Source organism: Bemisia tabaci, chromosome 1, assembly GCF_918797505.1.
Source record: "Bemisia tabaci chromosome 1, PGI_BMITA_v3".
NCBI classification, from domain to species: Eukaryota; Metazoa; Arthropoda; class Insecta; order Hemiptera; family Aleyrodidae; genus Bemisia; species Bemisia tabaci.
In genome coordinates this window covers 73,173,716-73,201,118 of record NC_092793.1, presented here as the reverse complement: position 1 = coordinate 73,201,118, position 27,403 = coordinate 73,173,716, and the positions used below count along the sequence as shown (strand labels likewise).

The 27,403-nt window shown below is 35.0% G+C and overlaps 2 protein-coding genes across 2 annotated transcripts; one reads left to right on the top strand and one right to left on the bottom strand.

Moving 5' to 3' along the window:
• Window positions 1-2,221: 2,221 nt before the first annotated feature.
• Window positions 2,222-21,960, bottom strand: Glg1 (Golgi apparatus protein 1). The gene is made up of 16 exons (XM_019045576.2): window positions 21,369-21,960; window positions 20,473-20,775; window positions 19,462-19,707; window positions 18,768-18,948; window positions 17,734-17,951; window positions 16,683-16,804; window positions 14,753-15,011; window positions 13,667-13,836; window positions 13,214-13,331; window positions 12,441-12,641; window positions 11,557-11,757; window positions 10,129-10,308; window positions 9,308-9,628; window positions 8,124-8,355; window positions 7,071-7,189; window positions 2,222-6,500 (listed from the first exon to the last, which is right to left on the bottom strand). The coding sequence occupies exons 1-16, from the start codon at window positions 21,633-21,635 to the stop codon at window positions 6,312-6,314; spliced, it is 3,327 nt and encodes a 1,108-aa protein (XP_018901121.2). The 5' UTR covers window positions 21,636-21,960; the 3' UTR covers window positions 2,222-6,311.
• An 89-nt stretch (window positions 21,961-22,049) lies between these two features.
• Window positions 22,050-27,181, top strand: LOC109033131 (sentrin-specific protease 8). Its single transcript, XM_019045580.2, has 3 exons — window positions 22,050-22,389; window positions 23,125-23,340; window positions 24,400-27,181. Exons 2-3 carry the CDS (start codon window positions 23,149-23,151, stop codon window positions 24,865-24,867), a joined length of 660 nt encoding a protein of 219 aa, XP_018901125.1. The 5' UTR covers window positions 22,050-22,389; window positions 23,125-23,148; the 3' UTR covers window positions 24,868-27,181.
• The last annotated feature ends 222 nt before the right edge of the window (window positions 27,182-27,403 follow it).

The window sequence follows — 27,403 nt, the reverse complement described above, 5'->3', positions numbered from 1 at the left end:
GCTAAATACAATTCTAGCTGAAGCGCACTTCACCTATGCATTCACCACTGCAAAAATTTCAGAGGAAATTGACAAGCCCAGCGTGCATGCTATCTCCATTTAAATCTTAAGTCACAATCTTACGGCGCAATGATACAACTATTTGAACTCTCCGGAATGCGTGAGGTATCACGCCGCAATTGAAGGCGTTTTCAAATCAGCCAAGTTCCGATGCCCGGATTATCGTTTTGCATAGTGCATATTCTTTTGTTATATTCCGTGCCACTTGTTTATTTTTAATCCTCGTAGTAAAACCACCTATTTGCTAAGTACAATTCTAGCTGGAGCGCACTTCAGCTATGCATTCACCACTGCAAAAATTTCAGGGGAAATCGCCATGCCCACCGTGCATGGAGGCTATCTCCATTTAAATCTTAAGTCACAATCTTACGGCGCAATGATACAACTATTTGAACTCTCCGGAATGCGTAAGGTATCACGCCGCATTTGAAGGCGTTTTCAAAACAGCCAAGTTCCGATACCCGGATTATCGTTTTTGTATAGTTCATATTCATTTGTTATATTCCGTGCCACTTGTTTATTTTTGATCCTCGTAGAAAAACCACCTATTTGCTAAATACAATTCTAGCTGAAGCGCACTTCAGCTAGGCATTCACCACTGCAAAAATTTCAGAGGAAATCGACAAGCCCAGCGTGCATGAAGGCAGGCCCGCCACAAGGGGGGGATACTGGGTTCCTGGTACCGAGGCCCGGGCCCCGGAGGGGACCCGTGTTACCCGTGAAAAACCACTACGAATTCACATGCAACCCTTGTTTCGTAAGAAAAAGTGAAAAATTTACCCTAAAACTTTCGCAACAGACTAAAAATTTCGCAATAGACAAACGAAGGGGAAGTCCAGGGGGGCCTGGCCCTCTTAGAACTGAATATAATATCATATGCCCCCCCCCCCCCCCAAAAAAAAATAAAAATTTTCCAGATGTTTTGAATGCAACAATTCGCAAGTGTGCTGAAAGTAGAAAAAAAAACATAATTATTCCGCAGAAATTGATGGAAAAATTGTTTATGGAAGCTTCAAAATGCGTCAGATTAATCGTGTAAATTCTAAAATTTCTCGGGAGATGCCCCTCGGACCCCCCCCCCCTCTCCGTGCTTGGGGCCCGGACCTTAAAACTGGTACCAGGGCCCGAGATGGGATGTGGCGGGCCTAAGTACCACCTATATTATTTTATTATGGTTCAACATAGTTGCAGAAGTTATTTTTTGCTTTGAATTATTGTAAAAACACTATCTGAAACGTAAATAAAACGGAAAATACAATCCCAAAAAAAAAAGTAATATCGCTAGATTAGCAGAGTAACTGCAATTGCCGGTAAAGCATTTATATTAAACATCACGTATAAAGGTAAAAAAGAGCATATTTTTCTCATATTATCAAATTTTATAGGCATTTCACAGGTGTTTCTATAATTTTGTAATTTTTAATTTAGACTGATCAAAACTCTTAATAATAATTCTGTATAACATATCATGTTTTCCTACATATCTTTTTTCCTTCATTTTCTACAACTTTGTTCAACTATAATTCCTCAAGTAAAGCCTCATAATTCTTGAAAATTAGGTAGGTTTAATTCACCCCATCAATTCTAGAATTTAGTTTTTGATTAAAGTAGCCCCTGAAAGCATTCACTGTTAGATTTGGATTTGAAAAAACGTAACATTTTGTATAATGTATGAGTTAAGTATGGAACCTTTTTTAGTTCATTAGAACATAAAATTTATGTAAAATATTTGTTAAAAGAAAATGTATTTTAATTTAAAAAAATAAATAATAGAAATCAATATTCTACTGAATCCTGTGAATCACTCATATTGATGCTCAACATGAAATATACCGCAAAATATGTAACATCAAAAATTAAAATTTTTGCAACAATTTACTAAAATAAAAAGATACAAAATTTGTAAAAGTGGATGGTGGCATTTTAATGCAAGAAAGGATGAAAGGAGATTTATAACTTGAATATTTCAACAGTCATTTAGGAGTTTTCCTCTATGGTCCACACAAGATTTAAAAAAGTTAATTTTTAAAAAGATATAAAATTAAAAACCATGATAAAATTTTAAAATTCACGTTTTTGTATTTTCTGCTTCTGAGAAGATATTTAGGTGCCATAACTTAAGACTATTAAAAAACTAAAGAGTGAAAAAAGAGCAGACAAATATTGTTCACAGCTTGAGTTTTTATTGGTAAAATGCAGGAATTTAAAAGTTAAGTAATTTGAAAGAAACAAAGCGAATTGAGACCTTCTACATACAAGGATTTACAATACATAAGTCTATTTTTGACAGAAATTCATAAGAAACTAGGTTCGGGAGAGAATTAAAATTGTTTCCCATATGTGGGTAAAAAAGGAAAAAGAGAAAGAAAAAAAGAAAGAAAGAAAAATTAACAGCTCTGTTTCCAATTTTCTTGGTCTCACAATTGATTTGTATAACTGATTATTTTCATGTTGAGCTCATAAAAAGCGGGCATCTTCACAAATATGCCATTTTGACAGCATAAGTCTGCAATCACGTTGTTCGCGGTGTTTGAAAATCTCCACCTCTGTATTATTTTTTTAAAGGAGAACAAATTGACATCATTCCTTGAAGTTTTTGCAGAATTTTCTTTGCTCAGAGAAGAAAAATTACAGCATTTTTAGAGAATTACCGTCGAGTAGTTTTCTATTTAAAAAATAAAGTATGGCAGGAAGTCTGCCATATCGCAAACAGAGATACGTGATTGCGGACTTACACTGTCGATTTATCTTCTGACTTGTCCTGAAACTTTTAAAAATTTAGAAAATGAACTATAGGGATGAAACCTCATAGTACACATGCATCAAACAAACATTGCAATGCAGTCAGTGGGTTTTGAATTCGTCTCCCTTGAGATCGGAACTTGAAAAAAGCTGGATTGCTGTAAACCACTAGAAAATGAAGTGCTGTTAATTGTTAGTTGCGATTGTCATCTGTTTTCCTTTTCTGTTTGATTTCACTAATGACAGTGACAATTGTAAATAGGTAAACTAAAGTATATGGAAAAGAATCAGATTACCTACTCATCAGACTGAGGCCCAATTGTCATCTGTGGTTTACTTTAACCTCTTGTTCAAGCAAAACTTCAAACGGTATGTTTACGGATTTAAGGGCTTGCTTGATAGGAAGATATTACAGTTCAGATGATTTTTTTGGCTCTGGTGGAACATTTAGTTAATTTACCATTCTTCAACGCAAACCCCATAAAAATTGGAGGCGGCCATTTCTGAGCCTCCCCTTGCCAGTTTTATAATACAAGGGTGAAAGTCTGACACACAAAAAATTGATAGTGAGAATACAAAAATGCATTGATACAAGATTAAAATCTAAATTGTACATAAAATTAAAAACTCATAAAAATAACTGTACTCAGGGAAAATAATCATTAATTGGATAGAGCTTAGATAGTAATATATCCTTGGCTAACATTTGCCGAATTCAGTCTGTTCATTAGTTTTTAGCGTGCAGGTAACAATGTCAATATGGTGAAAAGTGGCTGACAAAGGGTTGTGTATAGTGTAAACTTACATGATGTGCCGATTTACAGTCTTTTCTGAGTAAATCTCGTTTCTTTTGCCAAATCTTTTATTTATCAACCGTAAATGACCATTTTTAGGGGGATTTTGCAGCTTGGTCACCCTTGAAAACGATACTTTGCATTGTTTTAGCCTATTAAAACCAGTCTCATTACATTACAAATGCATGTACACACATTATACATTTTTTTATTTATACATTTATATGAAGTATGTAGGATCAAAAGGGCAAAGTTGAAGTCACTTGTTCCAGCTTTAAGAGAAAAACAGTCACTTTTTTTGGCATGATGAATTATTTTGATCTTAAATTCAAATTACAGCTTAGGACCAGTGTGATTAGACCTGAAAATGTTTGATGTCACACAGATTTTGGATTTCCCATGAGAAAATGGATTTGCGTCTTTTAGAAGTAAAAGAAGCAGTTGTGATTGCTAAATGCAACTGTTCATTGCCAGTCAATTTATGACTGTTTCATATAACTTTACTCATTTCTGTATTCCAATCCTGCATCTTTCGAGATCATTGTTTTTATTTTTTAGCCACGGTAAATAGTAGAAACTATTGCTTCTGGTCACTAAATGAAAACTTTGCATTGAACTCTGTTAAGTTTTGCCGATTTGTTAAAACTACAAGTAAGCTGTACAATAGCTGTAAAAAATCACAAAAATTAAACCTCTGAGCCCCTGAAGCGCCCCTGGAGACCACTATAGATTCCCTTTAAATACAGGGACTGAGGCAAAGATATTATGCATTTGGGCTCAATTGGCCTTATCAAACTTTTTTTTTTAAAAACAGACTAGTTTGAGGTAAAAAACCATCCACTATTTTACGTCCTACACTTTAATTTATACAAACAAATACACTTATTCTAAGAAGTTGTTTTGTTTCAGAAAGACATAATCTTAATTACCTTCCAACTACTAAGTAACAAGAAACATTTAAAACTAGATAAAGTTTATGAATTTCTTTCCAAAATTTTTACACTGAAAGAAAGAATAATAGTATTTTAGCTTCTAGTCAAATCGCAAAATTACTTTCCTTTGGCCTTGAAATGCACTTCGAAATGTTTTCATAATTTTTATGAAAACATATCAAAAATTGCTCACTCTGTTCTCAATTGAATTGTTTTTTTTTTCTTTTTTGAGGACGAGTCATAAAGGTGTTGAGGCCGCTTTATAGAACAATAGACAGTACTTTAAAGTACACAAGTCCTAAAGAGTTGAGGGATAGATATAAATCAACTTTTCATTTGAGCAAATGATACCTCTAGATGTCGAAATCTTATGTAGAAGTAGTGGCATCAGTTTGCTCAAAGACTTTTTGAACAGTGAGGAGGAAACTAAACTTGCATGTTGTTTTAAGAGAGCAATATTTGGACATGAGAAACGGCATATGAGATCATCGTTTTTTCCAATTTGGAAAGATAAAGCTCAGCACGGGTCTAAAGCTACACTATATTTTTGCTCTCTTGTACGACTCCTTAATTTTACTTTAGTCATTAATCCAAAGCTGTAAAGTAGGTAGCTAGGCTGTGAATCAGTAACAAGCCAAGAGGAGCTAAATTATCAGCATCATTGTGTAATGCGCAATGTCTCTCACATTTATTTCTTCATTATCGCTTCAATTGAAAGAATATTAATGCAACAGTCAACACTATTGAAGAAATACAAGTAAATTTCTTTTAGTTTTCTACAACTCTACTTAACAAAATTACATAACACTCTAAAAAAACAAATGCACCATTTTAGAAATGTTTTCCTTCCTTAGTAATAACACATTGAAGTGATCTTTTATTAAAGATTCATACTTTTTTCTCAGTCAGTGGCAAGTGCTTATATGAAAAGTAAAAGCCTTCAGCCAAGAACTAGACAGTACGACTAACACTTGTGATTAAAAAAAAAAAAGTTCCAAGCAACTTAAAGTAATTTACAAGTTTTAAATATCACATAAGTATTCACCAAAGACATTTGAAAAATTAAACACTTCAACAACAGACAGGACTTGAACTAAGCCATGTAAAAATCATTTATTATCGAAGTTTTGTGTGGAAAACAATGAACACAGTAGAAATGAAATTTAATTTAAATCAAAGAGAAACTTCTAGATTTTTTATTTGAGCCAGGGGGCTAAATAATTCAGGGGTGAAAGAGCCCAATATAAGTAAGAATTGGAATGTGTGCATGAAAGTGGGGAAGTCTACAACATCGTGCTTACTTGCATATTGTAAGCACTTGGGAGCCTGCCTCAGATTTTTTTCTTCCTAGGCTCAGAAAAATTTGAAGCCCTCATTTGACCGAAGCATGCCAATCGAATATACATTTTCTCAAATTCTGGGCTCAGCAAACACTTCTTGGTATTGTCGCCATGTCAAGTAACAACATAGAAACAATAAGTAGCGTTCGTTTCACCAATATTACAGCTAACTTGACAGTTGGCAGCACCATATCAAAACTTAAATAAGAATTCAAAACTTTCACTTGCACTTGATAATATGCTTTAAACCTTGATTTTTTCAATGGCAAGACAGCCAAACTGCACCTCTGATTTTGAAAAAAAAACCATCAGGTATTTTAAGAAAGGGGGACTTCTGATTGTTCCTTTTTTCAGTGTTTTCCATGATCTCCTTTTCAATGCCTTTGGTGCATCCACAAAAAATAAAATTGACTGAGTCCTCAGATCCTAAAATTTTTTTGGTATCATAACTTGTTGCTCTTAGGATTTGATACTAAAAGTGAGTACACTGACCGACGAGAGGCACGGCCAAAGAAGAGACCCGAAAGGAACACCATCCCGATAAATGAGAACAACATTAGGAAAAAATATTTCTTCTGCGGTGAGTGTGAAACTTGACCGTAGAGATCCCCCATGCTCTGTGGGAGAGCAATCTAAAACATGAACAAACAAAAAATTCGAAAAATTAATCACACACGGTTTTGTCGCATTCGTTGTCAGGTAACGTTTAGAATGCAATTTGACTCACAAAGACATTAGTTTTTTCAAGAGCAAGAGGTTTGAATCTATGCCTTGAGAAACATTAAATACCTTGGTTAGGAGTTAATTTCAGTAATCGTGTTTCGCAAGAAATTTTGGTTGAGATACATATATCAGAATGTTTAAATTCTTACCTTGTCTACAGGTTCATTTGGCGAAAAACCTTGTCGATCTGTGGGATATTTTGCAGGATAAGCAGAATTGGTTTTGTTTGTTTTTTCCCTTCTTATCACCTCTAGCCCCGAAAAGGCACTATTTAAATTTGTCTCTTGTGTTTACGAATTTTAGGTGCCAGTTTGGTGAGGCATTACCTTCCCTGCCTTACCGATAGAATTGTCACTGAGAATTAGCTCTTTTACTTCAAAGTGACCGATAAAATGACATTAAGGACAGGACATAATTAATTTTTTCACAAAATTATAAGAAGGTAACAAAAAGGAAAATAGATAAAGCTGTAAACTTACAAAATTGTTGCTTGCTTCTCTAAAAAGTTCCAGCCTCTGCGATAACATTACATGACAGTTGCGATTTAAACTTTCAGCTTTGACAGGATCAGCAATAATATTCAACAAACACTGGATATCTGTAACAAGAACCCAGCAAAAGCTTAAAAAATGTTCATTTTTTCTAATAAATTTTGCAGATTTTCTGTTGTTTCAATTTTACTAACATTGCTCCTAAGGTAAAGTGCGTCTTGACAATCTTTGCCCATTGAAATTGAACTACGTTTACTACTGAGACTATTGGAAAATGAAACATTTTGCCTTTGAATTCAACACATTTTCAGCCTTAATTTAGGGTCAGGTTTGTTAAAGTTGAGCCTGAGAGGTGGTCCGAAAGTTCATGATTGTGTGATAAGGAACCTGGATATAATGGGTCTGTTGCAAGCAAGAGATACAACCAACAGAATAGACTTTTCAAGAGAAAATTGCTTGAAAATAGAGTTGGGCCCATTTGAAAAGTCTGAAATCCACTCCTTAGCGCGTAATCTGCATAGTTAGTGAAAATAATTTAAAAAATGTTTTCAACAACACATTAAAAATAATTTAAAAAATTGATACAAATTGATCGATTTTTTTTGTTCTCAATGGTACAAAAAAATTTGATCGATTTTTTAAATGATTTATTTGTCTATATTTTGCGTTTTTCCGGAAATAAAGTTGAAGGGAGGAGAAACCTTAAATTGATATTCATGGAATTTACTTTGCGTCTAGTTTGAGGAATATCGCTGTATTTCAAGTGACGAATGTTTATATTCTTGGCTTGGTGCTTCATATTTACATGGACATTTTTTCGATGGGATATGAATAATATATTAAAAATTGATTTCCAATGAGTTCTGCCTTTCTCATTACTTTCAATTTATAAACTATTTGGCATTTTTTTGAAAGTTAAATCTATAACATGGGGGTTTGCATTTTCATTCTATCTCACCACAATTCACTCAATTTTATCATGAGTTATTCCAGCTGTTGAACTTGGAATATCGAAAAAACTTTAGGAAAAAAGGTACTTACGTCGACCTCCTCCTGGAGGGGTATCTGAGCAATGAACGTTAAGATCAGATGCACAAGCTCGGTGTAGCAAAGGATCGACATGTATATCTACACGTGTTTCTTCAATTAGTCCAGCAACTTCTAGACGACAAGCTCTATTGACCAGCTGTCCATTTTGCAAAGCCACCTTCAAGCACTCTTCAACGCTACCGCCTTCTTGGTCATCATCCTTCCCACCGCATAGAGATTTGATCTAAAAAATAAGCGCAAAAAACATTGAAAAAATTGGGGACTCATCTTTAGAAAATGCAAAAACCAGAGAGCTTACCGACAACCGATAGAAAATCCTCACCAGAGGGAAAATAAATGAAAGAGGTGAGAAAAAACAAGCTGGTTAAAAAATTAAATTTCTGAGCATATTTATCAGTAAAATCACATTACCCAAGAAGCATTTTTCAACAGTAAAAACGCAATATTATGAAATTCAGTTGCCACTTTTTTACGAGTTTTTAGCAATAAAATCGCTAGTATCATCAACATATGAACAATTACTCTCGACCTTGTTGCAATTCTATTTCCTTAAAATTGTGTTAAATAAAATCGAAATTTAATTTCAATTTATTAAGAGTTTTTGGTCAATTATATTGCAATAAATTGCCGTCGATAAAATCGCGATTTTGTTGCAAATTTTTGCGATGAAATCGCAATATTTTATCTGATAATATTGCAATAAAGTGGCATCGATAAAATCGAGATATGTTTTTGGATCAAATCGAAACTTATCATGATCACTACTGCTTCGGTAGTTCCTGAGCTACATTGAAAATTCCTGACACATGAGATAACTACACTTTTAACTTTCAGAAGTTAGAGGATGGTATCGCAATGAAAACTGCAGAATGATTTGAGGACAACGTAAAATTGGAAACATCTAGGTTGAAAGAGGATTTATTCAGTTATAGCCAACAGACCAGCCATCAAAATGGAAGACAAAGCCCTTTTTTTCTTTACATTCTTCAGCATTGAAGCTTTGCAAAACATTATAGTATGAACTTTGTCCTGCTTCATGGTTTAAAACAATTTTTTTTTAAAGTATGAAGTGACATAAATCAGCAGAGCTTGGCATAATTCAATGAATTATTCTGATATTTTCGTTCTTGTTGAAATTCTTAACTATTAATGTAGAAAAATGCAAGATTTAGTACCTCGTCAGTGCAAAGATGTTGGAGGAGTGGATTCAATTTATAATTGAGAGCAGCTTCTTTCAGAATGCCAATAAGTTGTTGTTCGCATTCAGCTCGCAATTTCCGTTGGCGGAACTTGATTTTCAGACACTTGACGACCTTGCCTTCTACTTCAGTATCAGCAGGAGGAGATTTGATCAGATCTGAGCAATATTTGACCATATCCACTTTACAAGCTTTAGTGAGCACAGGGTTGAAACGGTAGTCTTGATTCTGCTCAATGATGCGTTTAACAACAATCATTTTACAATTGAGATCAAACCCTGGTTGGTCCTTCACCTCCTGTTGAAAACAAAAATGATGTTAGAAGGTTGTAATTGTGAGACTGTTAGAACATTAAAATTAAAACGTCCTGACCTGTAATAAGATGATAACGAGCCCCTCACTTTGGAGGTTAATGCAAGTTTTACAACACCTTCACATTTAAACGAGTCTTGTAATACATCCAGTTGTGCTTCAGGTTTATCTAAAAATGAATATGCCTCTTTTAAAAATATTTACTTTGTATTTTAGTACAATTTCATACTTTAGATCTAGATCTCTTCAATATCCTTCTGTGTAATAACACCATATCCTCTGATCTCTCACTTGTGAGTTCATTTGGCAAACTTCAAACATGGTTCAACATTTTTTGCATAAAATCTTGATGGGGCCACAAAGTTGCAGAACTTTATAATTCTTATTTTGGTGGGTGTTCTTAGTGTAGATCTTCAACTGGTGTAATATAGTGGTTCTTTTCATGAAAAGTTTCTTCTTCTTTTTCTCAACAGAGACAGACTTACTTTAAGGCACGTAAGAGCTTCACTCATGTCAGGGCAGTGTGCATTAATCATGGTTTTGCAAGTTGATAGAAGAGTATAATCTGTTGAGCTATCCGTTAAATCTTGTTCTTCAATTTTGAACACAATGTGATGACACTTTTCCGACAGTTTTTTCTTCTGTTCTTTCAGACATTCTAAAACCTATGAAATACATTTTCTTTAGTAGCAGAGACATTTTTATTTCAATTGCAAACAAAGACAAAGTGAAGGGGTCAGTTGCGCTGGTCACAGAATCGTGTTTTGATGCTTAATTTGTGTAGTAGATTAGCTGAAAATGGTAAGATCTGTCTAAACCGCAACTTTCTTCCTTCAATATTAACCGATATATCGCCCTTTGAAATGTTAGGTTGCTGACGTCATCCACTGCAGCAGTGACACCCTTAGTTTCTTCCTCTTTTGTTCGATCAGTGATAGAGGGTGCAACGGGAAACTTCAATGACATTAAACGTACACAAATTCAGGTGAACTGACTGACCGCCTAATTTCTTTGCGGCAAGTGCGTTATCTCATGATAAGAAGATCTTTAAAGTGCGAATCCGTCTGTTTCTTGAGTTTCTTTACGTTTAACGTCGTTGAAGTTTCGATGCACCCCCAGTTTTTTGCACCCTCTGCATTAATGTTCGAACAAAAGAGGAAAAAATCAAGGGTGTCACTGCTGCGGTCAAAAACCTGACTTTTCAAAGGGCGATATCGCGGCGGTTTGGACAGATTTTATTATTTTTGGCTAATCTACAAGAATCAATCATCAAAATACAATTCTGTGACCAGCGCAATTGACCCATTATCTATCAGGCATTGTAATTGAGTTGAGGTTTCATGAAATCAAGAGAAATTGGATGATCGTAATACTGCTCTCCTTTGTTCAATAAAAACAATATTAGCAGTAGGGATTTTCCTCAGAGTGCAAGGCCATATGGACCACATTTTGCAATATGGAACCACTATTTCTGGCTCATGTTAGGAAAAGCATATGAGCCATTGATTTCCGTATGCAGGAAGAAGCTTTTGTGGTGAGCTGGAGATGGTGGTTCCTTACTGCAAAATGTAATCCATATCTTAAATATGAAGGAATATTATCATGATAAAATACAAGGGCAGGCACATTATGAATACAGGGCACATCATTTAAATGTTACGAACAGCAAAGGGTCTACAATAGAACCCTTTCTGACCCCAGTTTTAACTTTCAGGGGGTTAGAAGGCTGATGGTCCAAAAAAGAGCATAAACATTTCTACAGCTACAAAATTCTTGAGTGTTTCTCGAAATCAACCAGAGAGAAACCTTGTGATTTACTCTGAAAATAATCAATTAAATACAAATTTTTAAACTGTTAAGAAGCATGATACAGCAAAAAAATAAAGAAAAAAGAAACAATGTAGATATCTTACTCGAGCAGATCCAGAGGGAACATCTGCACAGAACTTTTTGATGTCCATCTGACAAGAAGTTTTTAATTTGGGGTTGAACTCAATATTTTCCCTTTGGCTGAGAAGTTGCGATCGAAGCTGTTGTCGACAATTCTTGGAAATTTTATTGCGCACATCTGATAAGGTATCATTCCTGACAATTTCACTGAGACATTCGATTATCTATAAAAAATCGAAGAGAATAAGATTGACTGGTTAAGGCTTCCTTCCTAGAATACACATAGTATCAACTTGTTTTTTTTTTTCTTTTACATTTATAGCTCTACCTCTATCTCTGTTTCTATCTTCATCCTATCTCTGACCCAAACAAAGAGGGAGGATTGGAACACTTATCCACATTCCACACGGCCATCCCTCTATAATGCTGCTGATGAGTTAAGCGCTATTTGTGGTGAAGCAAAATGTTGCCATGGCACTGATAGACATCCTGCTGCCCTAATCCTTCTTTTTCCTTCCTTCTAATTTCAATGTATAGAGGAATTTCAATGCTTAAGAAGTGAGAAACTGCATTGGATGTGACTCTTACCTGTGAAAATCTTAATTGCAAGGAGGGACGTTATGATAGAGAAAGGGCATCCTACATTTCACCCCCTGGCACCTCCTAGGATCAACTGAAAACTATACATTAAGCACATATTCTCTAGGATATGCAGATATTGAATCATTGATTCCAATCTCTGGTAAACTTTTCAATTGAATGTTCTCAGTATTACTGATACTATTGTTTCTCTGAAGATATCCCTGGTGATGTTCTGGTCATAAACATATATCAAAGTTTGCAAGAGCAACAGATGATTTGAGTTAGAATTGACAGCAGAAAAAATCTTCAAGGCAAAAACACTTACCTGAGGTTTAGTTTTAGCCACTGAGCAATAACGGGAGACATAGCTTTGACAAGCATTCTTGAAAGCAACAGTGAAGCGGAATTCTTGAAGAGATATCAATTGGTAGTGTTCAATAGTGGCCCGACATTTCATCTGCTCTCGTAGACTTTGTTCATTTTTAATTCTTATCAGGCAATCCATTACATCCTTGTTAATTTCATTCTATGGTGAAAAAAAGAAAAAAATACTAGTATCCAATAGTCAGGTTTCATTGGAGAATTTTCTAATTGATAAAAAAAAATAAATATATGAACAATACTGATCAGTTAGAGTAGGTGTACATTGCACTTAACGCTTTTTAAAGACATTATATTAAGTGTTGAGGAAATGTTAACATTGTGTTCAATTCCCCTTCAAAGGCAGTATGACTTGATTCTTAAGTAATCAAATATTTAGCTCAAAAGGGCAAGATAAGAAAAAAAAATCCGTAAGCAATCCTTTCCATAATAATAAAATCTGTGCTGCTTTACACTCAATACAAATTCCTTACACCCATCCCATTCTTACCCTTTCTTCCTACCTGTCTGCAACTTAAAACATATCTGAGAATCTTCTTTTTTCCCATTCATGAAAACATCTCAAGCCACCGCCTCTTTAACTGCCGACTACTTGTCTGTCAAAATGGCTTTCAAAATTTTAAAATTATACGAAACCTTGATTATTTGTAGCATAAGAAGAGAACATAAGGATAGAAAGAAACAGTAAAGAAATAAGTTCCAATAGAGAGCACACACCTGACAGTATTTGTCTATAAAAACAGCACAGTTTCTCAAGATGATTGGGTTCACTTGAACATCCTCCATTTGTACTTCTGTGTAGTTCCTGATGACATCCTGGCATGAACTTTTTAGCCTTAAAGAGAAAAAAAAGATTATTTTTCACACATACTAAAGACGAAATTCACCTGAGAAAGACTCATTTCTTAGAAACAAAAATTGTCAGCTGGAGTTAGGTGTTTTTTTTTTTTTTCTTTTAAAAAAAAAATAATGTCAAACAAGAGGTCTAACCTTTCACAATATCAACGAAAAAATATGATCAACTTTGCTCTACACTATCAAGTCAAATTCCAACTTATAATTTTCATTAGAAAGAAAATAACATAAATAACAGGGACAGTAATCTGGGCTGATGGAGGCATATTGGAGGTGGTACACTAATAAATAAAGTATGAATTAAGACTGACTTACTGATCAAGATTTTGTTGGAGGCAATCAATTTCATCTCCTTTGCCCATTTTTTCAGAACACATCAAAGCAAGATCATCCAGACATACTTGCTCGATTTCTGGATTCAGCTCAACATATAAAGCACGTTGCCGCATCACTCGTTGCACCTCTTCTTTACAAGCTGGTTTCAACTAAAACAGAGAGATGATGAATTAAAACTGAGGGCACCACTCAGATAAATTAACATTCCTTTTCTGAAATGGGGACTTCATCATACTTCTGCTTGATTGAAAAGAGACTTCTTTTCTGGTTTTGTCATTTTAGAGTTATCAGCTAGGTTGAAATGTTAACTCATCAGTTGCAATTTAGTGAGGTACTACATGCAAAAAACAACAGAAAAACAAGCACATTTGAGATTCAGTCATCATTGAGTTCAGTTCAATGACTACTGAGCCAAACCCCATTTCTTTTGTTTTTTTTTTTAATGATGATATTTGTCTTACTTAGCTTGTTAACTTCACTTATGACTTTGTTAAGTTCCTTCTCAACACAATGAAAAATAGGATATGTTAATGGATTACAAATGAGTTAATTTAAAACCAGTGCCTGAGAGAATATAATACTTTGACCAAAAAAAAAAAAAAAATTAAGACCTATAATGACATAAGATCAGCACCGGTTAGGTTGAAGTTTCATAAGTTTTATTCTAAATAAGGAACATGCTAAAATAATTTCTTTTTGAGAGGTTCTTGGTAAAAGTATCCTTTGATAAATGGAGATTATTTTGAAGTTTTTATTGAGAAGTAGAGAAATAAAATTGAAAGACAGATAATTCAGAATGAGATTAGCTTGAAAAATGAAAAGACAGCCCCCCCCCCCCCTCCAAAAAAAGACCTTCTTCGTTTTTCTAAAAGTTCTGAATGACCCTTTCCCCTGAATATCCATCGTCCTTTTCTCCATTCTTCCCCATTGAAAATAACCTGCGGCATCTCAAGATTCCAACTGCAAGGAGACTAAAATTTAATGTACAATTGGTTTTAGGAAGAAAGATTGGAAAGAGGAGATGGGCAGTTTTATAATTGATAGATTAGATTACAGTAGACTCACTTTACTGACTTCCTTGTTGCGTAGATATCGGTACAAGCATGGAAGGACATATTGACCTTTCGGAGAATATGCTTCATTGGGAGTTGCCCATTCAACCTTGGCATGGCAAAGCTTATGAGCATCCATACGACATGCTCGATAAAGTGGTGGATCAAGTCTGAAGTTCCGTGCGACAAAATACTGAATTTGCAGTAAAGCAGACTCACACTTTTTGGTCATCTTGTAAGTTTTAAGTTTATCCATTAAACATGACATCACTCTGAAAAAAGTGCAAAAATGGAAAAAATTATGAATTAAGTAAGTAGGTACATACATGGTAGTTGTTAGTATAACAAGACCGCATGCTTTGCAAAACCTAACCTCAAGAGCTCACATGTCCATTCACAGAGCTGACAAGCTCTCAACTCTTCTTCCACTTTCTGCCGTTAATTTTTCACTAGGTATCACCTTTGTCTCCTCTCAACAGGCTGATAACTGACAGTTTTAAAACAAGCGATGGACAAAAAAGACAAAGGGAACAAGGATCAATTCTAATAGTTGAAACGGGTGGTTTTTTTTAGACTGAGAGGAAAAATTATGGAATAAATTCATCTGAGAAGGGAATGAGTATGGTCGAGTAATCACCCACTGTTAACATCACACATGATATGAATTACTCTATCGAAACCAACTCTTTGATAAGTTGCATAACAAAAAATCAAATATAATCCTATTATCAACCCCAATAAGGACCCCAAATTTCAAAAATGAGAAATTAGATGGTGATTCTAGATCAACAGTAAATAAATTAATCTGATTCAATCAAGATTTTCTAAAGATCGGTTTGGTGAAATAATGAATGACAGACTGCAATTTATATTCCGCAACCTTTTTTAGCTGCATAATTCCATCACAGGATCAAAAGTTTAACATAACCTCCTAATGCACTGCAGTTGAGACCCACTGATTATTAAAATAACTATGATCGATATTGCAAAATTTTGTCAGAAGTATATACTCTGTTATGTTTCACACCATGTTCAGCCATCCTCAAGTCATTTACATATCACAAGCTATAAATGCAATTGCTCACATACGCATGAAGCACCGTGAAATTTTGGGTCCTCACAGATGGAAGGTAGGTTCAGAAAAACCCAATTTTTTTTTGTTCCATCGGCTAAAATTTGAGGTTCTGTAACGCATTAGAAAGCTAGGAGTAGTGGCTTTACGGTGCTTTTTATTGACTGTCTGAATGTGCCGTAAGTTTAGGAAATATAAAGTAGGTCAATTTACTTCCTGAACGACCCTTGTAGTTACACAAAACTCTGTGATTAGTTTTCGACTTTTGGTACTTTACTTTCTCTTGGATGCAAGATTATTCTGAATATACAGAGTCAAAAATCAATTGATGACTCATTGAACAAGAGTAATTTTGATTGCAAGAAAAACCTAGACACATCTAACAACCATATCACGGATACAACAATGTTAGGTGTCTATTTAAATTTGAACCATTGAAACTGGGATATGAGACGATGATGTAACGGTTTGGTCAGTTTGTTACATGCAAATTGTAGCTAATACAATTTCGACATCACAAAAATGTAGAGGCAAAAATATTTCTCTTATCACATAAAGCAAGTCAAAGTCAGTTGATACCGATGATTTTTTCAATTTTTAATTCTGGTCTTGAATTCGCGGACAAATGCCTCATTACTTAACTTATCAGTGATACAGACACTATCACTTATCGACAAACTGGCAAGCACAGTCTCCGTCTTTGTTGAACAGTTATCGTACCAGTTATTTCTGAAATTATCTGAAGGAGAGGATTTTATGATTTAATTTAATCTTTAAATAATATTACATTAATTCATGCTGTCAATTTCGTTCCATTTTACTCCCTAAACTTTGACAAGCAATAGCTTACAGGCATGAAGGAAAATTTTACCTTGCATTGCCTCCTTTGATCTCTGGACAGAATTTATTGACGACAGATTGACAAGCTTCATGTAAAACAGGATCCACACGCCAATCTTCACCAACATCAGATGTTAAGACAAGAGTTTCCAACTGAAACACATTAAATATAACAACTCTGGGTATCTGAAATTACAGACTAACTCTGCAGGGAGCTGATAATATCATAACTTTACACCCCTCCCCCTCCTGCCCAACAAAATAATTGTTACTCTTTCTTTGAATGCATTGAACTTCCTAAGTTATATTCAGGAGAGAAAAATACATTATATTTCTATCTAAGCCGGGTCATAATCCATCCTCATGATTGACATGAGACGTGCAGAAAATCATTATATATTTTTATAAACTTTTCTTCCATGGAATAATTTTAATTTTACAAAATTTGATGCTGTTAAAATGGGTCTATTGTAAACATAAATGCAGTAGATGCTAGGTCCACCCTGGAAATCACTTCTTACGTGGTAAAACGTGTCCAAAGACGTTATAATGTCGCAGCATCGCTATTTTCAAGGCAGGATGTTGTGCAGGAACATTGTCACAGCGTTTTTGCACACATTTTGCTGGGCCAGTCATCTGAAGATCTAAATGGCGTAATTTAATTTTTGATGCTGAGTTTAAGACTTTCTACATTCAATTAGTAGCACTTACTCATACTGTTAAACTAGGTAATTTCTTACTTGAGTCATAACAAGCTTGCATTAGGACTCTTTGCAGCACGCTTACCATTTCATTGCAAAAAGTGCAAAATAAGAACTTAGCAGCATACTTTCTGCTATATCATGTGAATTTCATGAGACATCTTGCGGCAAACTTGCGTGGAAATTTGGCTTAAGTCTGGAACTTGCCTAAGTCTACAACAGTTATCGAAAAATGGGTTTGCAGCAAGCAAGCCAGATTATGAAATATTGCTGCAAGCATGTAAACTGATTAGGTCTGAATCACTAAAAGTCTTAGAGTCTTCATCACGTGAAAAATAAATTAAGTAAACTAACCTACTGATGTGGATACATTTTGCTCACCTGTTTTTGGCAGGGAAACGAAACTCTGCCAAGAACCCTATTTGGATGAGAGTGTTCCATGAGGCATTGAATGGTTTTGCTGCGTAGACCTTGACAAAAGTTTGTAATATCATTTGAACATTGAGAGACAATTTCAGGAGAGAGCTTGTAGTCGTCCAATAGCATCTGGCGATGATCTTTCATTTCTCGAATACATTCTTGCGAGATCTGACTTGTCTCTGAAATGAAGAATATGTGAGGACTAAAGGATCAAGTACAATCTAAAACAGCAGGTAATCAAGACCGCCAAGATTGAGAGAAAGAAAATGAAATAGATTCTTCATTCCTTCATCATGGATAGAACCTACCGAAAAATCATGAGTTGTGCAATGTGTAATTTGCTCAAAAGATGAAGAGGCCTTTACCTATGAAATATTTCACCTATTCAAATATTTTTGGCAAAACTGTCCTTCCTTTCTTTAATTAAATATATCACTTGTTGCGTTTAATATTATTTATAAATTTAAATAATAATTTTAAATTTTCTTCAAAAATTGATCATTTATTTGTATCCTTGGTGATACGTTTTGACTTTAGAAAAGCGTCCTCAACATTCCTCAAATTTCAAAAAGAGGAGACACTTGTTCCTTTACTCATTCTGAAATTTTTTCCCGAATATTTTATCATCATGTGCTTCCATTTAAATCTTGGTTCCAACATCAAATTGACTGCCAAAAAACCTGGCAAAAACACCCTTTCCTTCTTTGAGGGCTCTTTGACCTCCAGTAAACCTCAACCTAAGTTGATTCCTTGATCGTACAGTAGCTCCATTTAGTTTCAAAGTTGACCAATTTTAGGCCATGGTCATTCCTTGAAATACTTTCTTTGGTCAGTATATAAATTTCAACCTTGTTTCTTTTCTTCTTTGTTCTCAATTTTTTGTTTTTTGTTTTACTTCGTAATTTGTTTTTGCTTAGGGTTTCTGCGCATACAAAACATACATATAACAATTTGAAGATACAGTGAGATTAATTTTAATAAAAAAACAAACAAACCATTGTGGATAGCATTTTCCAGACACACCAGAATCTGAGCAAGACGGATTTCCTTGTCATCTGACAACCATCGCCGGCACCTGTACATCTTAATGTACTCTTTGCAAGCCCGAGAGAGTCCTTTGCTCACTTGAAAATCTTGAGAAATCAACTTTTCCCTTCGGATTAACTGATCTCTGCACTAAAAAGAGAGAAAGATGCAAAACTTTAAAATAAAAGAAAAAATACCAGGAGGGAAACTTGAGGAGAGGAAAATTCAATTCGAAAAAAAGTTTGGCATTCATCGGTGTTTTTTGATAACCGTTCCGACTTTCTGCTAATACAAATTGTCTGATGAAAAGTTGGAGGATGACAACTTTCCAGACACAGAATGTTGTATTTTTACCGAGAAAATTATCATTCTAATGAAGGCAACTAAGGCCCGAGTTTTGTGGCGGTTAGGCATGGCAGAGTGCCAGAGAGCGCTGTGAGAGCGACTCATGAACCCTCTGGGGAATTTGGAAGATCTGATAAATATTTTTATATTTTCTTCAAAAAACAGATTCTTACACCGGCAATAGGCCATTAACTTATTGCACTAATCTTGGCATAGAATTCAAAACAGTCATGTTCACAAAGTAGGCGTTATAAGCCTGGTATGATTTTATTTTCGCACATGTCATGAGACCAAAGGATTGAAAAATTTCCAACTCACCTCCTGTTTAATGTAATCATCATTACGATGACGAATCAAGCAACTATACACTTCCTCTGGAGACTGGACATTCTTGCAAAACCTGGCTTTCAAATCAGCACAAGCTTTGTCGAGAACTCGATCGAATGCAACGTCATCACTCTGTAACTCCGACAGTTGTAACACTTGTTTTCGACATTTGTTTTCCAACAAAGTTAGATGCTCTTGAAGGCAGGCAAGGGTTTTTCCTTGTGAAAATGTTGCTTTCTAAATGTAAAATTAAAAAGAAAAGAAGAAAAAACTTGCATCAATTATGAGTTGGCACATGATTACGAGTAAGATGGATAGCCCTTGATGTGACAGTTAGTAATGACTATCAAGTCACAGGAGGGGTGAATGCTCTTCACTCAAGTACGGCATCCCTAGTTGCCAGGAAGGAAAGAAGTTTGGTTCCTTCACAAACACTGTGTCTTTCAATCACCGACTTAATATAATATGTGAAGATACTATACGACAGTGCTCTTAGGCTTAGATGCAATCTCTGGCAACTTCTGGGGCACAAAACTAGCTAAAATCGATTTCAAATTCCCAAGTCCTTGATAGTTTACTTAAAAAGAGAGCATGGTCGAAAATATCAAACTTCTTTTGCAATCAAGATGTACAAAAAACATCTTGACATTCCAATTAAAATTTTCACCCCCCCTGGGAACAAAATTTACACTTCAGTATTCCCCTTCCGTTGAGCTGCCTTCTGTTAGACACTGCTTGCAAAATTCTCTGACTTATCAGGTTTTCAGAGCGAAGGAAAACCTATATGTGGCATGTAAGCCTTGTGCACAAAGTTCTATTTGAATGAACATATTCTCACATACTTCCTTTAAGCAAAATTAGTCCATTTAAAGTGCAGTGTATAGAAAAGGGAAACCAGATAGGAGACAAATTGAGTCAAGTGTAATTTCTGACATTTCTCATTGTCATACAAAAGTGGTTCTTAGAGAGGGGAAAAAAGGTAGCATGAGTGACATCACTTACTGTTCTATCCCCTGGTAAGCGTCCGCAGTGATACTTTTCAATATCATTTTGACAGTCTTGCGTAAACATGGATATCACTTTGAAGTCGGAAAAACCTATTAATTCAATTTGGTGAATGATGCGCATACATGGTTTGGACTTAATTTCAGGTAGATGTTCAATAATGCACCTAAAGACATCCTGCTTGCAGGAAATTTCTTCCTTACAAAATGGCCGTATAATTTTACTGAGACTGTCATCAGAGACAATGTCTATCGTGTGCTGCCAAACCACATGCTGACATGATTGACTAATTTCAGAGGTCTGCAACAGAAGAAAAAAGAAGAGAATTAAAACCATATGATAGGAAACTCACGGAGTGTATTTTTTTTTATCCACTCTTATAACACAATTAAGTATTGCATTGTTGTGCATTGACAAGTTGACTGGTGCCCGGCACCATCTTACTGCTATGCTAAGCGATTGTTTTTGTTATGTTTCTCCAACTTTGAAATAGATATTGCTATTACTTAGCTTTGTTCTGAATATCATTCTGGAGTGATCTGTTGCTAACCTGAATGAATCTTGGCGATTTATTTTTCATATGAAGCAGTAATGAAGTATTTTGAATGAAAAACATGACTGTGTTGCAAGACGAGGCCAACGCATTGAAAATGACGTGAGAATGTGTTAATTTTAGTGATTCTCAGTGTCATGCACTTTTCACACAATTAAAGTGAAGGTCTTAAGGTAGCATTACGTGATCCTCCATGGCCCTAAAAAATTGTCAGCCAGACAATCTTTCAGAGTGACGTGACCCCACTTTGAGAGCTCATACTTTGAACATGTGATACTGTCTTCACACTTGAGCCATCGAAATACTTTCCGCTCAGCATTAACATAAACAAATTACTAACCTTTAGATATTGGATACATGTTAGAATAGACAAATCATCCGATTCATACTCTTCAACAGGGCACAAATGTTTTAGTTCATGGCTACATTCTCGTTCATCTCGGAGAGGCACTTTATGCTCCTTGTTGATGTTACGATTAATGATCAAAGCGCGACTGTCACCATTAAAAACGGAGAGAGCATTCGCATTATTATTCTGAGGATTAACAGTTGAAGCAGTGTAACAGAGAAGAGCCAGATGAATGAAAATCACCCACTGCAAAATCATGGTTTACTGGATAATAAAACTGGATGTGATTAGTTCCATAGAAGAAAGCTGGGTGTTCTTGATGGAATCAGTGGTGATAAATCTGATACTTTCATGAATGACACGGGTAAAACTTCGAACACGTTTAGTGAAACCGCTATATAACAGTGTACTATGAACACAATAGAAAGCGCGATATTGATAACCGAAGCAAGAAAAAAAATGAATGCATAGATAAGAGAAACTGAACATACAAAACAATTATCATGAAACATGAAACATTCATAAAAAGAGGATACCGTTGCCGTAAAGCCGTAACCTCCCAGCCATTCGCATTGGCACGCTTATCATCACCAATCACCAAGCACCAATAGTAGCACTTCCTTACTAGCGCAAGTAGCGCTGTCTGCTTGTAAGTTGCGCAATCTTACTCAAGGTGAACTAAAATGTAAACAATAACAATCACTGTTATTTTCTGCAACTCCAGGTTATTTGAGTTATTTATTGGATATTCACGAAATTCGGAACTTTTAAAAGACTGCAATTTTTTACGGCACCTCAGTTTTTCAGAAATGCCTTTGTGTTCTTCTCTTCGCAACTCCCAAAATTTTTTCCAGAAAGGCGATTTTAAGTTAATCTCTCGTTGATATGTTACACAAACCAACCGTAAGGCATTCTAAATCAGTTATCACCAGATCGTTTTATTCTTTGATGCCCTGTGCCCGTTTCAGCCTTAATCGGTAATCCAATACCGTAATTTTCTCCCTTCCTCTCTGTGAGTATCAAGTACATGTATGCTTTGAAATTTTTACTTATGATATCAATGTCATTGGCACGAATAGGAAGATGGCAGATGAGATGTGCTCGCTAGAAATTGTCCCAAAGCACTGAATATGTAGATGAAAAAGAGGACACACACAAGCCTCAGCATAACATCTAATTCATTTCAATTGTTCAATGTATCTTTTGCGGAAATTGTAAATAGGATAGTTCTGTGTGAATTTGACACATTTGTTGTCATCCCTTAGAAACCAATCATTGCGTTTTTTGGTAGTATGATCATTTTGACCTGTACTTTTATTAAACTTTCCATTTATTGTATGCTACCACTTATGAAAGTTCAGTGATTCTTGCTGAAGTTGGCACTCTTTGCAAATTATATTTTGGACTTGAATTATCCCACAGGAAACATATTGGGGTTGTCATCTAGGAAGCCCTCAATACCTTTTTTCATCTTAGTTACTCATCTTTTATCTTCATTCCTTCAGATTTTCAGGAAATCTTAACTGTTTAGTTGTGCAGAGACCCTGTTCCCACAAGCTTGGTTTGAGGAACTTGGGGCAAACTAGTTCCAGGTACTTGTTATATCTCAGCTCTACCTCTGGAACCTGCAGTTTATGCAACTAATTCATTCAAACTGGGTCTGTTTGGTCCAGGCCTAAGTCTTTTAAGTTTTGAATCTCTCCTGAGTCAACCTAATTAATCATCTCAAGTATTTTTCATTTCACAGGCTCTGGGGATTTCTAAAAGTGAGATGTACACAACTCGCTCCGGAATGAAGAACAACTCAATTGTTTTAACGTATCATGATTCCCTCCTCAGAGAATCAGATGTGCATTTGCTTAAAGGTTCTCACTGGCTGAATGATACAATTATAGGATTTTACATGGAATACTTATCTCATGAGATGTATCCTGGCTGTGGTCTCTTATTCATAAGCCCTGAGGTAAGATGAAATAATCAGGAAAAATTTTCGACTCAAATTGATTAATCCCCCCCAAAAAAATTGTCCTCCAATTCTCTTTATCATCCGAAAAATAATTGGACTACATACCATACAACTATTATTCGTGTCTCAAAGGTAAAAGCATCTAGCTATGCATTGGAAAACCGATAAGTACATGTGTCTAAGTACATGTTTTACCTCTAAAAGGAACCTAAAGTTTGAGTTTCTAATTGCAAAATGTAGTCAAATTGTGATCTAGCCCTGATAAACTGAATTTTTCTTGATCTAAGTTGGGGAGATGATTTGCCACTCTAAATTATGAGTCTCTCAGTCTCATCTTACACAGTTTTAGGGGAGATTCTGGAAGGAGTATCTATTAGGTACTTTGCACCCAAAACTCCTGTCTCAAGGTTTGCAAATTGGAAATAAGGACATTTAAAAGCGATTTCAGAATTACTCCTAACAATAAGTCATATTGATCATTTCAAATTTTGGTGTACTGGTAATTTGTTACAGAATATCTCTACTACTGGGTTATCACTTAATCATTAGAAAACTAATACAGCTGGTTCAGTTTTTATGCCCAAGAAATACCTGCTCTGAGCATCTAAAACTACCCTAAACACATGGTCTCCAGTTCATTATCAGAAGGAAAGCCTAAGACCAAAATTTTCTAAGAATTCTTCCCATAACTTCTGATATTAATTGAGTTTCAATTCAGAATTCAATTTTAAGTTTTATAAACTTTGGTCTGACTGCTGGATTTTAGTGATCCAGATTTCTTCTCCCAAAAATCTTTGGGTTGTGCAGATGCCATAGTTTTAGAGTGCATTTTAAAGCAATTTTAAAAGAGGAATTCGTAGGCTCAAAAAAACAAAAACAAAAAAAAATTGATATTAAAATTGAAAAAATTTAAAATCCTGCGAACCATGTAAACTTAAAATTTTTGCGAAACCAGGTTGAAATGTGGAGAAATCAGGAAGTGTGTGTAATAAAAAAAACTGAGCAACGGATATCTACTTTGATATTATTAGGTGCAACTATATTTTCTATTTCCAGGTAACACAGTGCTTGAAAGAAAGCCCTAGATCGGAGCAAGAAATTTTCCTGGATCCTCTGTACAGGGATCACTCATTTGTTTTCTTTCCCCTGAATAACAATGAGGCAGTGGATTATGCAGGAGGTACTCACTGGAGTTTGCTTGTCTATAGCCGCAATCAAAACATGTTTTTCCACTTTGACTCATCAACGGGCACTAATTACTCAGCTGCAAACAAACTGGCTCTCAAAATCCATTATTATTTTAATAAATCATTAGATGACTTCCAGATTGTTGAAGTCTCCGACTGTCTACAGCAGGATAATAGTTATGACTGTGGAATCTACTTGTTGTGTTTTATAGACCACCTAGCAAAAGAGGTACTCAGGCATGGTGAATTAAATGACTATGGAATCATGGATCGATCACTCTTCCAAAATAAACGTTCAGAGCTCCTGTCACTCATAAATGGCCTCAGAGGAAATTAACAGAAGAGTCTAAACTTTTTTACTGACATTAAACAAAAATTTACTTGCAAATCTGGTCAGTCAAGAATAAAAGGAATTCTTTAACTTTCAACGTCTGTGACACAACTTGTAATTATTTTATTACATCATAGAATGCAAAGGCAAATTGCAAATACTCCATGCAAGCTAGTCTTTCCAGACTCCCTATCCTTCTTTGATAGCTGAAATTTTTTTATTATGTAATTTTTTTCTCCAAGGCTCGGTTAAATTGTTGTCTCTAGAACTAAAATTGACCTCATTGTTTTCAGTAAAGTTTCAGGTCTCAAAAAATAAGCGAACTCTTCCAAAACCCTGACCTTGCTAACCCTGAATTTGGTCACAGATCGTTGAAAATTTTGGCACGAAAGAGCATTTTTCATCAGTACTTGCTAATTTGAAAGTGAAAACAATCTCACTGTGATATTGTTATGACGTTTGTAGCATGAGTGTGCACCTACCCATTTGAGTATGTAATATCTCTTAACTATTACAGATTGTTAAGGAGACTTTTCTCTAATTGGGGAATGAACTTTTTAACCTTTGTTTACTTCTGTAGGGCACCTAGGCTTCTGATTTGTTTGCATTTTTGTGTGTTTTATTTTGATCACTTTTAAGTGAGATACTGCTCGCTATCTTTTTTTTTACCTTCGACCATTTTAGAGTCAATTTGTGCTTCTTACCCAAAAGTAAGTGATAAAAAAAAAGGAATTCGTCTTTGTAAAATTAAGTATCACTCCTAATAATAGAATAGTCTTTTTGTATGTATACGTACAAAAATAAAAAAATTAAATTAGTTAAGTCGGTTAGCGTAGATCTGTATTAGGCCTTGGTAACATTGAAGTAGGTACTGCATATTTTGGGGTATCGCAATTGATTTTCAGTTAGCTCCCAAAAACGGACAACTTAAGTTACTCAATGTAGCAGCTTTTATTTTAAGGTGTTTCTCATCATTTTTATTGTTGACAGTTATGTCTAAAAAAATTGACGCAAAAATTTTAGTATCAAGATCCACCCATGTTAATATGTATTTAACACTTCGAGTATGTCTGTACAAGTGCATATCATCATTTTCGAGAACAGCCTTCAGTGCTAGAGGCTTGAAACTCGTCTTTAAACTGCTGGGAATGTTTTCTCCTAATTCACCAATCTACATCATCTTGGTCTAATTTGAAGTGTATTGGGGTCTAAATTGAGGAAATCATGATCAAAAATATTTTTTTTAAAAAAAATTATTTTACATAACTTTCTATTTTTTCTAAACTGGAACACCGGACCTCACTGGCTGATTTCAGCTCAGAAATACAATTTAATTGAAATTGAAAGAGAAATGTGTCACACAATGTATATTTATATCAGTTTCCTCTTCAATCATATGTAGTTCAGTTTGATACTTTCTGTAAAATCTAACCTAATGTAATCAAATAAGCCACTCCAATGGTGCAGTCCCGTCGCAAATACGATATGAGTAGTATAATCCGGTCGTTAAAACACAAGCTAATTAAATGCACTTTCTTACTTAAGCCTTGTGAGATTTCAATGCTACATTAACATTTCATTAATGCTACCACTCATAATGTTGCGGGGCAATTTTGAAAGCCTGTGTGTACATACTACATGTTTGCCACGCAATGGATAAGTTGATTGAAAAGTAGGGCATCTGAACAGAAAGCTGTTGTTACTCCATGCTGCTCTCTAATGAGCAGTAAGTAATTTCTCCCAAATCCTCTTTCTCATTATGTAACTCTATTTTTTTAAAGTGACTCTTCTTTTTTCTTCTTTTTTTTTAATATTGCTTTGTCACCTGTCACCAAGAAGCCACTAGTGTAACACTGAGGTTTCCAAGGAAAATTAAATGGGCAGTTGCTCTTAATTTTCACCATTTCATATTCTGAAGGACAAAAGTCATAGAGGAGAAATTATGTATTTGCCCCTGGAAAATACTCCAATAGCTAAGGCCTAATTAAAAGTGTAAGTTTGGATTAATTTTAGGAAAGTTTGAGCCTTTCAATGTTTAATTCATATCTTCCAGTTTGTTAATGTAGATGGTCAAAAGAAAGGGGCATCTTCCAACAAACCACTGCAAATCTTGGGCCAAACTAAACTGAAAATATCTCCAACTTATCTAATATTAAAATTAATTCTACCTTACCAAAAATATTTTTTTACAAAAAGTATTATCAGTCATTTCTCTTTCTCCGTGTTCCTCAGTTATGATTTTGATAGTTTATAATTAGTTTTTGCTCTTGTTGAAAGAGATTTGTTTTCCTGTAATAAACTCACTTAAGATTGTTTAAAATATGCTTTTATTTTATTTCTATCAGGAAACCTGTACTTAACCTCTTGTTGGGAAATAGCTTTGTTTTATGTTCGTGGGATGTTTCTTTCAGGTACAAATATATTCTATTTATTCATGAGTTTGCATTAACGAAGCCTCATAATTTGAGTAAATTAATGTGGTTTAGAGGCCACGCCACACAAGTTTACGCACTTTTAGGCTGCGGAAGAAGATTGTCTGACG